Source organism: Canis aureus, chromosome 5 (genome assembly GCF_053574225.1).
Source record: "Canis aureus isolate CA01 chromosome 5, VMU_Caureus_v.1.0, whole genome shotgun sequence".
Lineage (NCBI taxonomy): Eukaryota > Metazoa > Chordata > Mammalia > Carnivora > Canidae > Canis > Canis aureus.
Genome location: NC_135615.1, coordinates 18706502 through 18722720, shown reverse-complemented (window position 1 = coordinate 18722720; position 16219 = coordinate 18706502). Strand labels below are relative to the sequence as shown.

Below are 16219 nucleotides of genomic sequence, written 5' to 3'. Positions count from 1 at the left end.
ATGAAGACCATGTTTAGCTTCACGGGTAAGAGGGGCGAGCTGCCCTTGGGCTTCAAGATCGGGCGGCGGAGGGCCGCCCAGCCCGCGGCATCTGAGTGGTACCAAACTCGCCAACCTGGGCCCTGGGTACCACATCCCAGACAGGTCTCAGAAAGATCCACAAAGCAAAAGTGGCAGGGGATTCTGTTGCTGGGAGACCAGAGGAACAGGTGATAGGGACTTTGCAGCTGGCGGGGAGGAGGCAAGGAGGTCGGGGAGAGGCACTCACCTTGCTGGCCTGAGTCTGGAGAGCTGAGCCCTGGGTGACCACCCAGGGCGCTTGGCCGTCTTTCTTCTGGTGGCCCCGCAGCACGTACCTAGGTCGTGGAACCTTACCTGGGGTCTACTCCGGCCCACTGAGCAACAAAACGTCTTCAGCTGCCTTTGGACCCCTTCGTATCTCCGTAGGGAGCGCTTTACAGACAGTTTTGATGTGATTTAACGGATTTTCAACAGTAGTAGAAAGGAAATTAAGGGGACGCCTGGGTGGCTGAGTGGGTGAGCATCTGCCTTTGTTTCAGGTTGTGATCCTGGGTCCTGGGAACCCCAGTCGGGTTCCTGGCACGGAGCCTGTGTCTCCCTCTGCCTATGTCTCTGCCTCTCTGTCTGTGTCTCAGAATAACTAAAATCTTAAAAAAAGAAATGAAATTACGTATATGTAGTAGTTTGTTTTTAATGGACATCCTATACCAATGTTATTAAAGAGTGCATGCTGAGAGAAGTAATTCCCAGAATTACTTTGGATACAGGGCAGTATCTGACTTCTATCTGTGTACAGTTTGTACCTATATTATTTACTGAGGGACCTTGCAAGGAGATTTGGAAATGGGTAGATGGTTCTGACTGTGAATAGGAAGTCTCATTTTTCTGAAAATGTGTACTCTTCCCGTGTTTATCAGTATTCCATGACGCAATAGAAACGTTATGGTTTTAGAAATTCTGAGCTTATTATACGTGCGGTCTCTGTTCTTTTCATTGTGATAAAATTAAGAAAAATTTTGCAATCACTCACTATATTGTACACCTGAACTTCTTTTTTTTTGTAAGATTTTATTTATTTATTCATAGAGACAGAGAGAGAGAGGCAGAGACACAGGCAGAGGGAGAGGGAGAAGCAGGCATCATACAGAGAGCCTGACATGGGACTGGATCCAGGGTCTCCAGGATCACGCCCCGGGCTGCAGGCGGCGCTAAACCGCTGCGCCACTGGGGCTGCCCTGTACACCTGAACTTAATACAACGGTGTATGTTAACAAACTGGAACTAAAATGAAAACTTGAAAAAAAAATTTTATAGAATACCTTCCAGTTATTAAAATGTACCTTAAATTTCTTCAAATTTTTCGTTGACTAACAGCTGAAAAGACAGATAAATGAATGGAACAGATAAGAAAATGCCAAACACCTAAGTATATGTTAAGACTTTGTAACTTGATGCTGGTGACATTTCATATTAGTAGGAAAAGGTGAATCATTCATAATGTTGATGACATATCTGCTATTTGGAGAAAACTAGCTAGAATTTAATCTCATAAAAATAAGTTCCAGATGGAATACAGATTAAAAATGTTAAATATGCAAAATACAGTACAAGAGAAGAAAACATGAACGCTTCTATGCCCATTTTTTATGTTGACCAAGACCATTCTTAAGAATGACTTTAAAAGCAAGAGTTCGGGCAGCCCAGGTGGCTCAGCGGTATAGCGCTGCCTTCAGCCCAGGGCCTGATTCTGGAGACCTAGGATCGAGTCCCACGTCGGGCTCCCTACATGGAACCTGCTTCTCCCTCTGCCTGTGCTCTGCCTCCCTCTCTCCCCCTGTGTCTCTCACAAATAAAGAAAATCTTAAAAAATAATAATAATAAAATAAAAACAAGAGTTCTGGAGGTTGATTCAGCCACATAAAAAATTAAAACTCTCTGTATATCAGAAAATAATATTAATAAAATAAAAGAGAATGTCCTTGCAAAATATTTACAACATATGTGTATCAGATACAAAAGAATATGTTTTACAGGGAAGGTATTAAAGGAATGAAATAGGGGGTCTCTGGGTGGCCCAGTCAGTTGGCTGCTTCTGACTTCCTCTCAGGGTCATGATCTCTGGGTCCTGGGATTCAGCCCCTGGTGAGGCTCCCTGCTCAGTGGGGAATCTGCTTCTCCTTCAGCCCCTCCCCTCTGCTGGTGCTCTCTCTGTGTCAAAAAAAAAAAATCTAAAATAAAAAAGGAGTAAAATCCCATTTTCCATCTGCAGGCTTTGTGAAGATAAGGAATGATGGTACTCATACTCCTGGTTAAAGTTGTTTTTGACTTTTCAGATAGTTCGGTGGTTAAGTCCCAATTGAAAAATATGTATTCCTTTTACCCATGAATTTTATTAATTTAAAATATCTTTAGTAAATAATTAAAGATAAACAATATACTATATGCTTTTCTCGGCACTATTTACAATAGCGGTATATTAAGAACTCATTTAATGGCCTTTATAAATAAGTGGCAGTGTATCCATAGGCTGGACTACTATGTGACCACTGAATGTGGCAAAGATAATTGATACACATTAACATGCAAAGCTGTACTTTAGTGGATCATTAAATGAGGGGAAAAATGGTTTGATGATACAAACACATAAGCAGACAATGGTTTTGTGTTGGCCAAAAAGATGTGAAAAATATAAAATTAGTTATCTTGAAACATTTGGATTGTAAGTGAATTTTTCTTGTTTCTTAAAAAAAAAGTCTGATTTCTACAGGAAAAGGTATATAAAAATTCCAACAAAGGTTTATTATCAATGAAGTAATCCAGGAGAACAGCAAGAATATGAATCTTGTGTAGGCAAAAAGAATTTCTATTTATTTACTTTTAAGAGGTTTCATTGATTCATTTGAGAGGGAGAAATCAGGCACATGAGCAGCAGGGAGGGGCAGGGGGACAAGCAGAAACCCCGTGGAGCAGGGAGTCTGATGATGTAGGACTCGATCCCAGGACCCCGAGGTTCATGACTTGAGCCAAAGGCAGATGCCTAACTGACTGAGTTACCCAGGTGCCCCTCTTTCTATTAAAAAAAAAAAAAATTGATGGGCGAGGATTGGTATTTTCTGACAACCTTTAGCCTCTTCAGAACTCAGGGGAATATTTTTATCTGTATTGTAGATTTTATTATGCATACGTTAAATATATACATATGATTTTGTTATGTGCAGCTTTATAACAAGCAATAAGTAAATAACAATAAAATTTTATTTTAGTTAAATCCTCATGAAAATAAAAAATACAAATGATACCGTGATAGCTTATAGAACTTTTGTTGTTTCCCTCTTCTGAAAAAAAGTAGCAAATATAAATTTTTATTGCTATTTCAAAAGTATTAGTTTACTTTACAAAACTTTTCTTTAAAAATATTGAACTTTCCTGGTGCCTTGGTGGCTGTTTGTTGAGCATCAGACTCTTGATATTGGCTCTGGTCATGCTCTTAGGATTGTGGGGTTGAGCCCCCCGTCGGGCTCAATGTTCAATGGGGAGGCTGCTTGAGATTGTCTCCCTCTCCCTCTGCCCTTCACCGCACTCATGTATTCTCTCTTTCTCAAAGAAATAGATAAATCTTTAAAAACTATTGAACTCTCCAAATGTATTTATTCTTCAGTCCATTTATTTCTCAAACAGAACCTGAACACGGGTTACGTAGCAGACATAGTCTACTCAGGATCTTTTCAATCTTAAAAAGATTTCATGTTGCCCAGTATGAACGAGATGAGAAATTTTATGTATTTAGGTTTCAAAGCTTTCTTTTCTTTTTATTTATTTATTTATTTATTTATGATAGTCACAGAGAGAGAGAGAGAGGCAGAGACACAGGCAGAGGGAGAAGCAGGCTCCATGCACCGGGAGCCCGATGTGGGACTCGATCCCGGGTCTCCGGGATCGCGCCCTGGGCCAGAGGCAGGCGCCCAACTGCTGTGCCACCCAGGGATCCCGGTTTTAAAGCTTTCATTGTTAAGTGTAATCTCTCCACCCAACGTGGGGCTTGACGTTTTAGGACACATGCTCTACTGACTGAGCCAGCCAGGCACTCCTAAGATGAGAGATTTTATTTTATTTTGTAAAAGTTAAAAGACATATTTATTTTAAAGGGAGAGAGAGGGTCATGGGAAAGGGGAGGGACAGGGGGAGAGAGAGGAACCCAAGCAAACTCCACCCTGAGCATGGAGCCTAATGTGGGGCTCCGTCTTACGACCTTGAGATCATCCTGAGCCAAAACCAAAAGTTGGACACTCAATCAACTGAGCCACCCGGGTGCCCCTAAAGTGAGAAATTTTAAATGGAAGTATTAGGACTTAATCTCACCTGAAGCTTTTCCTTGGAACTTCCTGTCAAAGGAAAACATTTCTGAAGATCAGAAATTGTAAAAGATTACCTTTACCTGCCCTTTTGACATTGCAATAATACTAAATACTAATATTGGTACTTGGAAATACTTGATTTCTATGATTCTAAACATTTTTCTATTAATTGAAATGCTTAATAAAATGAGCTTCCCCACATACCCCCCTCCAAAAAAGATAAAATGAGCTGTGCCCGTTTCTTTGAAATCCGAGTTTCCTTTGGCTCAAACTTCCTTGAAAAGCAAACTAAGAATTACTTAAAAATATTCTTTTGCTACTGTGGTCTCTTTTACCCATCATGTGCTTTCACCTACTGAAAATTATTTTAGTTCTTGAACAATGTAATTCCAAGCATAGGACTGGAAGTGCAACAGACCTGTTGTATATGTCATTCTTTCTCTTAAGGCACACTGTAGATTGTATGATGCCCCACTATTTATGTACCAAGAAGAAATTTTTAGAAATCATGCCAGTTATAGTTTTAAGACATTTTGAATTAGAAATTGGATTCCGATGTCAGAGATATTGAAAGGTGACAAAATGAGCATCTTGGAATCATTGAAATAGAGTATTCTTGCTCATCCTTAAACGTAGCTGCAAAGTAGGCATAATTGGATCATTTTACCTAATTGTAGTGAGTCTTTGTAAGTTGTAGTAATAGCTTTAATAATATTTGTGGTAGGAACTATATCTAAACACTTTGCATGGATCCTCATTTAAGGATCACGACAAGAGGTCCTGTGTGATAAGTACCTTTTATTTTATTTATTATTACTATTGTTTTGTGACCTCTATAACCAACAGGGGTCTCGAACCCCTGGCTCCCGAGATCGAGTGACATGCTCTTCAGAGTGAGCCAGACAGGTGACCTGAGATAACTATTTTTATGCCCATTTTATGCCCATTTTGTGGATAAGGAAATTGCGATAAGGCTAAGTGGTCACTGTGAAGTGACAGAGTTAAAGTGGGAATCAAACCCAGGTTGAGCTGCCTCTTGAGGTCATGCTCTTCCTAATCAGATAGGCTGCTCTTTTAACAGAGCGGTGAAAAATCACTAAAAAATATTGTACTTTCTTCTAAAGTAAACTAATTCTTTGTTTTGGAGTCATGAGAATAATGTAGTATTTAACATTTACAATTCTATGAATTGATTTGCAATTTTTGAAAAGGTACACTGTAATTTCTTGACAAGTCCTTTCACACTCACAGAACTGCTCTCCACTTGGCCTGTGCCATTGGCAGTGAAGATATGGTGAAGCTCCTGGTAGGTCGGCACTGCCAGATTAACCTCTGTGATGGCGAAGACAGGACAGCTCTCGTGAAGGTGGGTGGTCACAGCTATGTCTGCCTGAGGTGGATTGGATTGAAGTCCTTGGAATGAACATTTGTTGCATTTAAACATAACTCATTGGTGAAACTTGTGGCATGTTTCCTTTCAATTCCCAGAATTTACATTCTGTTTCTTGTTGTAATGCTCACAGGCTATACAATGCCAAGAAGAGGCATGTGTAACTCTTCTCCTGGAACACGGTGCTGATCCTAAAGTGAAAGACAACAAGGGCAACACAGCTCTCCATTATGCAGCCCATGAAGGGATTGTCTCAATAGCAGAGAAGCTGCTTTTACAAAACGCAAATATAGAGGCCAAAAACACGGTACAAGTCAACTTTTTTTTTTTACAACGTACTTGACATTATGTATATATATATATATATTATATATATATATATACTTGTTTATTTTATTTATTTATATATAGCTGCAAAGGTTTATATATATATGTACATATATATGTACATAGGTACATATATATATGAAGACATCGACACTGAATTTTATACAGTAGGTCCTGTCATCATGGAAACAACTCCAAAACCAAAGCAGAGTGAGTGAAAAAGAAAAGTAATGCATATAGAAAGACCACATTCTGTCTGCTAGCCACCCTTCCACCCCAGAAAGAAAATCTTCCCCTTTGTGCCTGGGAGTAGATGGTGCCCTCAGGGCCCACAAAGGATTGAAGGCCTAGAGGGGAGTGTGGTGATGATGGAGGCCGAAAGCTGTGCAGGGTCTTAGGAAATGGATGCTTCTGGGGATGAGTAGGAGACCGTAACCCAGAGGAGTAGCTTGGGTGAATGTAAATGGGAGGAAAAAGCAGCAGGTTGTAATAGGCCTTGGGCACTCTAGGCCCTAATGTTCAGAAGATGAGAGCAGGGGGATCAGGTCATGACATCCTACAGGTGGTATCTGCTTGTGCTGGTAGCCACTCTGCCAGCCATGTACCACGGTGAGGCCTCCCATTCCGGAGAGTAGCTCCTGCTCAGCCTATGTAGTTCCTCAGTGGGGTGGTAGGTGTGCATGGGGAGCTGGTGATGACCACACTTGCCAGTCTCCCTGTGCTTTCTTTGACGTGCATTACCTTCAGTCGCTGCCCTTGCAGAAACACTGTTGTGTGCCATAGATAGGGTCGATTTTTCATATTTGGAAGCTCAAGCATTTCCTGGATGAAAATATTTTGAAATAACTGTCTAAGCTTTTGCTTTAAATAACAACACTTTTTATTTTTGAAGATTGTATTTATATGAGAGAGAGCAAACAAGAGTAGGGAGGAAAGGCAGAGGTAGGGAAAGAAAAGGCCTTCCCACTGAGCCAGGTAGCCTGATGCACGGGGCTTGATGTCAGGAGTGGGATCGTGACCATAACCAGAGAGAGATGCTTGACCCACTGAGCCCCCCAGGCTTCCCATAATACTTCTTCCTTCCTGCCTTCCTTTTTTTAATTAAGCTTTTTTATTTATTTATTTTTTCACCTCACTCTGGGGTTTATGTACTTATTTTATCTTTTAGTTTTTTCTTTTTCAAAATTTTTTTAGTTGGAGTTCAGTTTGCCAACAAAGAGCACAGCCCCAGTGCTCATCCCGTCAAGTGCCCCCCCCTTGGTGCCCGTCACCCAGTCACCCCAACCCCCCACCCACCTCCCTTTCCACCATCCCTTGTTTGGTTCCCAGAGTTAGGAGACTCTCATGTTCTGTCCCCCTCACTGATATTTCCCACTCATTTTCTCTGCTTTCCCCTTTATTCCCTTTCATTCTTTTCTATTCCCCATGTGAATGAGACCATATAATGTTTGTCCTTCTCCGATTGCCTTACTTCACTCAGCATAATACCCTCCAGTTGCATCCATGTTGAAGCAGATGGTGGGTATTTATTGTTTCTAATTGTTGAGTAATCTGTGGTATATGTCCGCAATGGAGTATTACTCAGCCGTGAGATTTTATTTATTTTTGAGGAAGTGAGCGAGCATGTACCAGCAGGGGATGTTGTGGGGGCAGAGGGAAAAGAAAGAGAGTAAGAATCTGAAGTAGACTTTGTGCTGAGCCTGGCGCAGCGCTGGATCTTATAACTCTGATCATCACCTGAGTTAAGACCAAGAGTCAGATGCTCAACGGACTGAGCCACTCAGTTGCCCCTAAATAATGATACCTCTAAAGAAGCATTAGAGAATACAGGTTTCTTTTATGTATTTATGGCAAATATTTTTGAGAACACAGAATGTGTTCTGAAACTTTATTTTCAAAAATGTTTTCTCACCCAGTTTGTTTTCTTATTTAGTGTCAAACAACAGAGGAAAGCAAAATTTGCCTTGGAAATAGGCTTTGTCTTAAAACACAAGACAAGTGTATTTTTCAATATCAAATCTTGCTGCTGTTGAGAAGTTCCTATTTGATCAAAAAGTGATTTATTAACATGGTCGGAGTTTGTCTTTTATCAGCCTTGACTTAAGAGGGACAAAAGAGGGGCAAAGGAGAAAGCAGTCAGGAACATGCAGAGCGATTTAGACATTTGGCAAGTGAGGGGAAATATCAAGACGAGGTTTTTGGATTGTGTTTGTTTTTCTTCAGTGTTTATGTTTAGGTAAGGAGTCTTCAATTTTCAGGGATAGTAATTCTTACTTACGAACCAGTGAGTGTGTTGTAAATTTATATAGAGATCAATTCTAGGAGGACTCTAAGGACATCAGATTGGCAGTAAACTGGTGGTTGAATGGGCATGAAAAGGGACGCCTGTGTGGCTCAGTGATTGAGCATATGCTTTCGGCTCAGGGCATGATCCCGTGGTCTCCCGAATCGAGTCCCACATGGCACTCCTTGAATGGAGGAGCCTGCTTCTCCCTCTGCCTATGTCTCTGCCTGTCTCTCTCTCTCTCTCTCTCTCTCTCTCTCTCATCTCTCATCTCTCATGAATAAATCAATAAAAATCTTAAAAAAAAAACAAAAAGTGGACAAGAAGAGGAAAGAACACAGTATAGTATTTTGCAGCTATAGCCACTTAGATACGAGTCTAAACTCTTCTTGCAAATCTAGAATGTCTTGATGAGAAGGACGTAAGGAGTGTGTAAATAATGGAATCAAGTTGCATTTTGAGTTTACTAGTCCTTGTTCTACCTCCAGCCATGGAAATTGAATGCAGGTTTGATAAGTGACTCATTTCTGTTTTTGGCTGAATCCTCAAGTGATAGGGAGAATTGGCCACATAGGTGAAAGAGGAGACTGGCATGGTTGTGTACTGTACTAGTTCTCAGCTAGACTTGTGCTGGTGAATCACAGTCAACTAGGGAACTTTAAAAGAATTTACAAGCCTAAACTGTCCCGTGAAGATTTCGACGGAGTGAATCCAATAACGTGTGTACGCAGAAATTTGGAAATAGGGTTTTGAGATTCTGATACAACTCTTGGCTAAGAACTACTGAATGGGTAGGTATACATATACAAATTTAGAGATGTAAAAATATTAAATCTCTGGAAGAGATTTAACTGAAGTTGGATACTGGCTACTTCCTTCCATTCTCTCCAACATTAGCCTTTCATCTGTTGTATCTCTTTGAGAATTACAGATGAAAATTATTGGTCATCTCTGTTGGCTTGAAAAATAATTACCTTTTCTTCCAGCTGTCAGTCATTCACCGGCACCCAGATGGGAAGTCTTTATGAGTAGTCTTTTAATAAGTAGAGTCTGACCCTTTAAAGATTTTACGTGTTTTGCTACCATTCTGATTATTACAAGCAGGGTTTTCCCAATTGCAGCAGTAGAAATCCGTGAACCTTCTTTTTTAGTTGAAGCTGTGGGATAGACTATCTTAGGATGTCTTTCAAATTCATAGGGCCCTGGCATCGTGCATAATCACTACGGTGTTAAACATTCAGCATGTAGTTAGTGACAATACAGATGGTAATTGTTTTAATAACTTTGCTTCAGCATTCCTCTGAACTCCTGTCTGTTCGGTTAGCAATGTGAGGGAAGTAAATACAAATAGATTGTAGTTGAAACAAGCATTAGAAAATTCTGACAGTAGGTGTTAATGAGTCTTCACAGCAATTTTCCTTAGAAGGTGGGGCCTAATTTGTTGGTAAAACATGATCCTGATGCTTTAGGAAAGGTTTGATGTCCAAGTATTTGTTTTACGCACGGCCATTGGAAACAGTCACAGCAAATAGAAAAACACAAGTAGGCTATAGACTAAATGTGGCCCCCGGATGTATTTAGTTTCCACTGTCAGTTGAGGTAATATTTAAAATTATGGCACCATGTAGAACTCTGGATTTTGAGCGTTTCTTACAGATCACTTCTGGTACCTTGAGCCCATGCTGCTGTTTGGTATGCTGTGCAGAGGCTGTCCCTTTATAGGAGGCGTGTGTCTCCAGTTTGCTCGTGTCCCCGCCTAGGTTCTTCACTGACTCGTGTCACCTGCTTTGCCTCCATAAGCACTGAGTTTACAATTACTGTTTTATGGTATATGTTGACAAAGATTTCAAGATTTTCAAGACACTCCATATTAATTTTAATATATATTTTGTATTTTATGTTAATTTCTTAGGATTGGGGTTGAATTTTCTGTTTCTTTGTCTCCTTATTTTTTTCATTACTTTATTCAGTAATTGATGAGAGACACACAGAGAGAGGCAGATAGCTAGGCACAGGGGGAAGCAGGTTCTCTATGGGGACCCTGATGTGGGCTCGATCCCAGGATCCCGGGTCACCATGCTAAACCACTGAGTCACCCGGTACCTCAGGATGAATTTTCCAAGTTAAAATTTAAAAGTTGTTTTTTTTTTTGAAAACCATTTTTTCTTTAAATGTACTGTATTCGTGTTCCTTTTGGAATATCTGCAGTCCTATGAGGTTAATCCATTTTATTTGGATATATTATGCATATTGCAGAGAATATTAAATTATTTAGTATTATTGATTGTGCTAAAAATAATCTATGTAAGCCAGTATTAGAATTTTTTTGTTATTAAGATTTTTCATTTAAATTCATTTTACCAATCTATAAAAACACAGTGCTCCTCCAGTATTCCTATTTTTATTGATAAGCTGTTATATTTTTATTTCTGATTTACACTTTACCTAAAATACAAAATAATTATAAATAGTAATCACAGTAGAAACTGGAATACTAAGAGGATTTTTAGAAGTGGATATGCCTTACGGGTCCCAGAATTAATATCATTGAGACCAAATCTCATACTTATTTCACGTAGCATAATATCCTATGTCAGTCAGAGGAAGACAGTTATCATATGGTCATATTCATTATGTAGATGTTAGAAACAAAACAGAGTATCAGAGGGGAAGAGAAGAAAAAGTAAAACAAGACAGAGTGAGGGAGACACACCATAAGAGACTCTTAATCATAAGAACCAACCTGAGTGTCCTTGGAGTGGTTGGTATGGGTGTTTGGGGTAACTGGGTGATGGACATTACAGAGGGCACATGATGGAATGAGCACTGGGTGTTACATAAGACTGCTGAATCACAACCTTTTACCTCTGGAACTAATAATACACTATATGTTATTTAATTGAATTTAATCAAAAAGGTAAAAATGAGAAAAATCTCATACTGAGCTTTCTAACAGTTAAGATAAAGCTTTATCATTGTATAATAGGAGTAAGTCCAAGGATATTTATTTATTTATTTATTTATTTATGATTTTATTTTAATTCAGTTTGCCACAATAAAGTATAACACCCAGCGCTCATCTCATCATTTGTGCCCTCCTTGACCAAGGACTATTTATTTTTTTTAAAAATATTTTATTGATTTATTCATGAAAGACACTGAGAGAGAGGCAGAGACACAGGCAGAGAGAGAAGCAAGCTCCATGCCGGGAGCCAGATGTGGGACTTGAACCTGGGACTCCAGGAACACACCCTGGGCTGAGGGCAGGAGCTCAACCTCTAAGCCACTCAGGTTTCCCAACCACGAACTACTTAGTATTAAGCATTCAATGTTCAGTTGAAGCTTATTTCTTTTATTTATTTATTTATTCTTTTTCTATTTTTGATTTCTACTAAGTTTTATTTACGTATTTTAGAGAGACAGCTTGTACATGCACAGGCTTGGGGGGTTGGGTGAGGGGAAGAGGGAGAGAGTATCTTAAACAGACTTGGTGCTGAGTGCCAGGGGAGCCCAGAATCCAAGGTGGGGCTGGATCCCACCACCCTGAGACAAAACCAAGGGTCACTCAACTGGCTACGCAACCCAGCTACCCTGAAACCTAGCTCTTTTCATTCAGAGTCCATCTCCTTAGTGACTCCTTAGTGACTCAGTGTTTTGTGTTGACATCTGGGATCCCATACCATTGATAGAAGAGAATCAAGCAAGTTTGTACAACCTGGAGAAAACCCTCACCTTTATTGGAAAGTTCTTAAAGCTATATCCCTGAGAACTCTTATTTCTCAAGTATTAATGTTTGCTACAAAAAAAAAAAAAAGGAATTGTCAAATGGGGATAAGCAAATGTAAATGGAGTTCATTTGTGCTACATGTATAGTGCAGTTTTGAGTATTTCACAAACATAGATGATCATTGAATCTTTCTTTTGGGGCACAGTGTCTTCCTTCTTGCAAATTATGTATTCTTTGGAATATAATTGAAAAAACACTATTCCAGAGATATCCATTAAAATCAATAACAATATTTTAAATATTCACTACTATGTTTTAGAGAGTGGAGATACAGAGATTAAAAAAATCACCCCTGCCTTCGAGAAGCTCTTGGTTTAGATGGTGTGGAATAGAGTGTACCATGGTATATTATGTGAGAGAAGCAAAGATTCTTGGAGCCAGGCAATGTTTGAAGCGAGTTTGTAGAATGACTTCAGGTAATCTATGAAGAGGTAGTGGAGGTCTATTTTTTTTTAATTTTACTTTTTAAAAGGATTTTATGTTTTTGAGAGAGAGAGCAAGCAAGCAGGAGAGAGAGCACGAGTGGAGGGGAGGGGCAGAGGGAGAGGGAGAAGCTGACTCCTTGCTGCAGAGGGAGCCCAAGGTAGGGCTCCATCCTGAGACCCTGGGATCATGACCTGAGCTGATGAGCTGAAGGCAGATGCTTGACCAACTGAGCCACCCAGGCTCCCTGAGAAAGCAGTCTTTTAAAAAGAAGGAGCAGGTGGTGAAAACACAGAGTGGTGAGAAGGAAGGGGCTAATTTTATTTTACTTTCTACAGTATATGTTTTAAGTTTAGCAGAATGTATAGAAATTTTAAAATTTAGCATGCAAATATGTAATTTTATAAATTATAAGTTGTTTTTTCACTTTTACAGGATGGCCTCACACCAGTTTTAGTTGCTCTAAATGAAAACAAAGAGCAAATGGTGAAATTTTTAGTAGGAAAAGGAGCACGTCTACTTTCAGGGGATACGGTTAAAAGGTAGAGTATTTTTTTTTGTTTTTTAAACCTTACTATTTTGTCTTGAGTGGTAACAATTTCTCATGTCATAAATTTTATCTTAAGATGATTAAGTTATAGTCATATAGTGAAAAATGTCAGGATGTCATCTCTTAGGTAGAAAGCAATTTTTCTGACAGGCCAACATGAACAGTGTATAGCAGAATTCATATTTCTTTGTAATATTGATTGATGTCATTTGCAATAGTTTTTTTGCCATCGGATTTTATATTAAAAGGGTTTCATATTAATATTATTAGTTTTATAATGGGGACTCCCAACTTGTAGTTTACTTTATGACACAATTCTGGATATCTGAACTCTTTTATTAATATTTTTTAAGATTCTATTTCATACTTTAAAAGATATACAATAAGCATAAGTAGGAGTTGTTTTGTTTTTTTGGATGACACTTTGCTTTATTACTTTTTGTTGAAGAATACTGATGTTGTTAGATGATCCCGAAGTGATTACCATTAGCAGATACTCTGGGTTCATCAGTTTTTATACTTTTTCATGTCCAGTATGTTTTATCATTTTCATTTTTAATTGGAATGGATTGAAGGATGAAAGAGAACCTTAGGTGAATAGACTCTTCCTTTAATGAGGATAAATCATAGGTGAGTGATAAAGAGAAAAGAGATGGACTTTAGATTCACAGAAGACTAGGTTTAATTGTTAGCTTGCCTCCTTGCTGGGTATGTGACCTTGGAAACATTACTTACCATCACCAGATACATATCCTGATATGAAAAGGAGGATAATAATATATCCTTCAAGGGTGGTTGTGTGTAAATAATTATATATATATAATCATGTGATTTAGTGCCTACCACATGTTTAACTTAACATCACTAACTGCAACTATGACTGTTTTCTTATCATTAGTGTGAATATTACTGTTTTAAGCCTACAGATAGCTTTTATACCGACCTGGCCTCCAGGTGGTTTGGAGGTACACTGTACCAGTTTAAGGAAGAAATGGGGATTTTTAAAATGATTTTATTTATTTATTCATGAGAGACACACAAAGAGAGGCAGAGACACTGGCAGAGGGAGAAGCAGGATCCGGAACTCCAGGATCACGCCCTGAGCCAAAGGCAGACACTCAACCGCTGAGCCACCCAGATGTCACAAAATGGGGAATTTTTTTTAAAAAACCCTTCACCTATTCAGATCAGTGACCTCAGCATAGTTTCTTGTTCATCAGAGGGTTTTAAATTAGCAACTTCTACTATGATACCCAAGTGGAACCAGAGACTTCTTTTTTGTCCCTTCATTTTAGCCGTGGGGTTAATTTACAAAAATGAACACTTGGACATGTTAGTGTCCAATTCTGTAGCAACATGTGAGATATTACCCTGATGAAGTATATCAGATTAGGTGCTTAAATACTCTGAGTTCTTAAGGATGAAGTTATCTCTCTGTTATTTTAGAATAGCCCTTATGCTTGCTGTAAAATATGCTGTAAAAGATGAACCATGAAATATAGTCAGTCTTCTCTTTAGGAAGGTTTTCCTAAGATGTATATGGATGGACTGCAGAAGAATATGCTATTATTAATAGTATTAATATGTAAGTTTACATTAAAATGCTAGTTATTACTAGGATACCTGGGCGGCTCAGCGGTTGAGTGTCTGCCGTGGGCACAGGGCATGATCCCGGGGCCTGGGGATCGAGTCCCACGTCTGGCTCCCTGTGAGGAGTCTGGTTCTCCCTCTGCTGATGTCTCTGCCTCCTCTCTCTCTCTCTCTCTCTCTGTGTGTGTATGTGTGTGTCTCTCATGAATAAATAAGTAAAATCTTTTTTCAAAAATGAAAATAACTTAAAACATGCTAGATATTTCTCAACTGAGGTTTAAAATATAGTAAAATAGTGTTACTTCCTATGTAACAGCTGAGAAGGTATAATTTGATTCAGCACTTTGGGATGGCAGTGAGTTAGAGCCTATCATCACCCAGAAACCAAGCAAAAGGCTAGACTAGTTAGAAGTAGCAATGGGTGCAGGGTTCTTTATGTCAGGACTCTTGAGACCTTTATCCTTAGGGATCCTCACTGTATCTGTTTCATTCCAACTATAACCCTTCTGCATGGGGTTCACATAATGTTATACCTGGGTGCTTTTTAAAAAGATTTTATTTATTTATTTATTTATTTACTTACTTACTTATTTATTTATTAATGAGAGCAAGCACAAGTGAGGCGGAGGGGTGGAGGGAGAGGGAGAAGCCGACACTCTGCTGAGCTGGGAGCCCAACACAGGGCTGGATCCTTGAGGCCATACCTGAACCAAAGGCAGATGGTTAACTGACTGAACTACCCACCTCAACGTCTGTTTTGACTAACTATTGTGTCCTAAGATGTTCAGTTTCATAGAAAACTGTATACTTTTCCTTGTGGGTTATCGCCTATACTTTCCCCCTTGAATTTCCCGAGAACCTAAGGGTTTCCCTAAGACCAGAGAGACAGTCCTCTTTCATAAGCCTTTTGGATGGAAAAAAGGACATGCTCATCATTCTGTGGTTTCCTTTGATTCTGTTCCTGCAACATTGCTGTTGAAACTGGTTCTGCAGTCCAGTCATGATTGACTTTTGCTCATAGGATGCCCTTGCTGATCCTCATTCGTCAGTCCTCATGGTGATCCACACTTAGAATTCAAACTTACAACCCTTTTTTGTTTATTACATACGCTTATATGCTCAGCTGCTATTCCAAAGCCACCGGCATGCTGTTCTGGCAGCTGGGCCTTCTGGCTTTAGCCCAATACACCCTTCCCTTCACACTCAAAAACCTTACGTGGAAACCATATATTAGCCCAGACCTTCATGATGAATTAACCTTCGAGGATTTTGGTTGTCTTTTCTGCTAGCAGACTTTAGTTAGGACCATTCTAAACTATTAAAGGAGTTCAAATAATACTACAAGCAGAGACTGGACTTTCCTTCCCCTTTGTTCCTACATCTGTACCCGAAGCCTGCTTTATTTTTTTAATTTTTTTAAGATTTTATTTTTATTTATTCATGAGAATACACAGAGAGGAGAGAGAGAGAGGCAGAGACACAGGCAGAGGGA

At 39.3% G+C, this 16219-nt stretch overlaps 1 protein-coding gene across 1 annotated transcript in view; it reads left to right on the top strand.

Annotated features, from left to right (window-relative positions):
- The window catches only part of LOC144313292 (ankyrin repeat domain-containing protein 26-like), a 134875-nt gene continuing 118656 nt past the window's right edge, over window positions 1-16219 (top strand). The window contains 4 exon segments of the mRNA XM_077896430.1: window positions 1-126; window positions 5611-5742; window positions 5900-6073; window positions 13023-13129. Coding sequence (XP_077752556.1) covers window positions 1-126; window positions 5611-5742; window positions 5900-6073; window positions 13023-13129 — 539 coding nt within the window.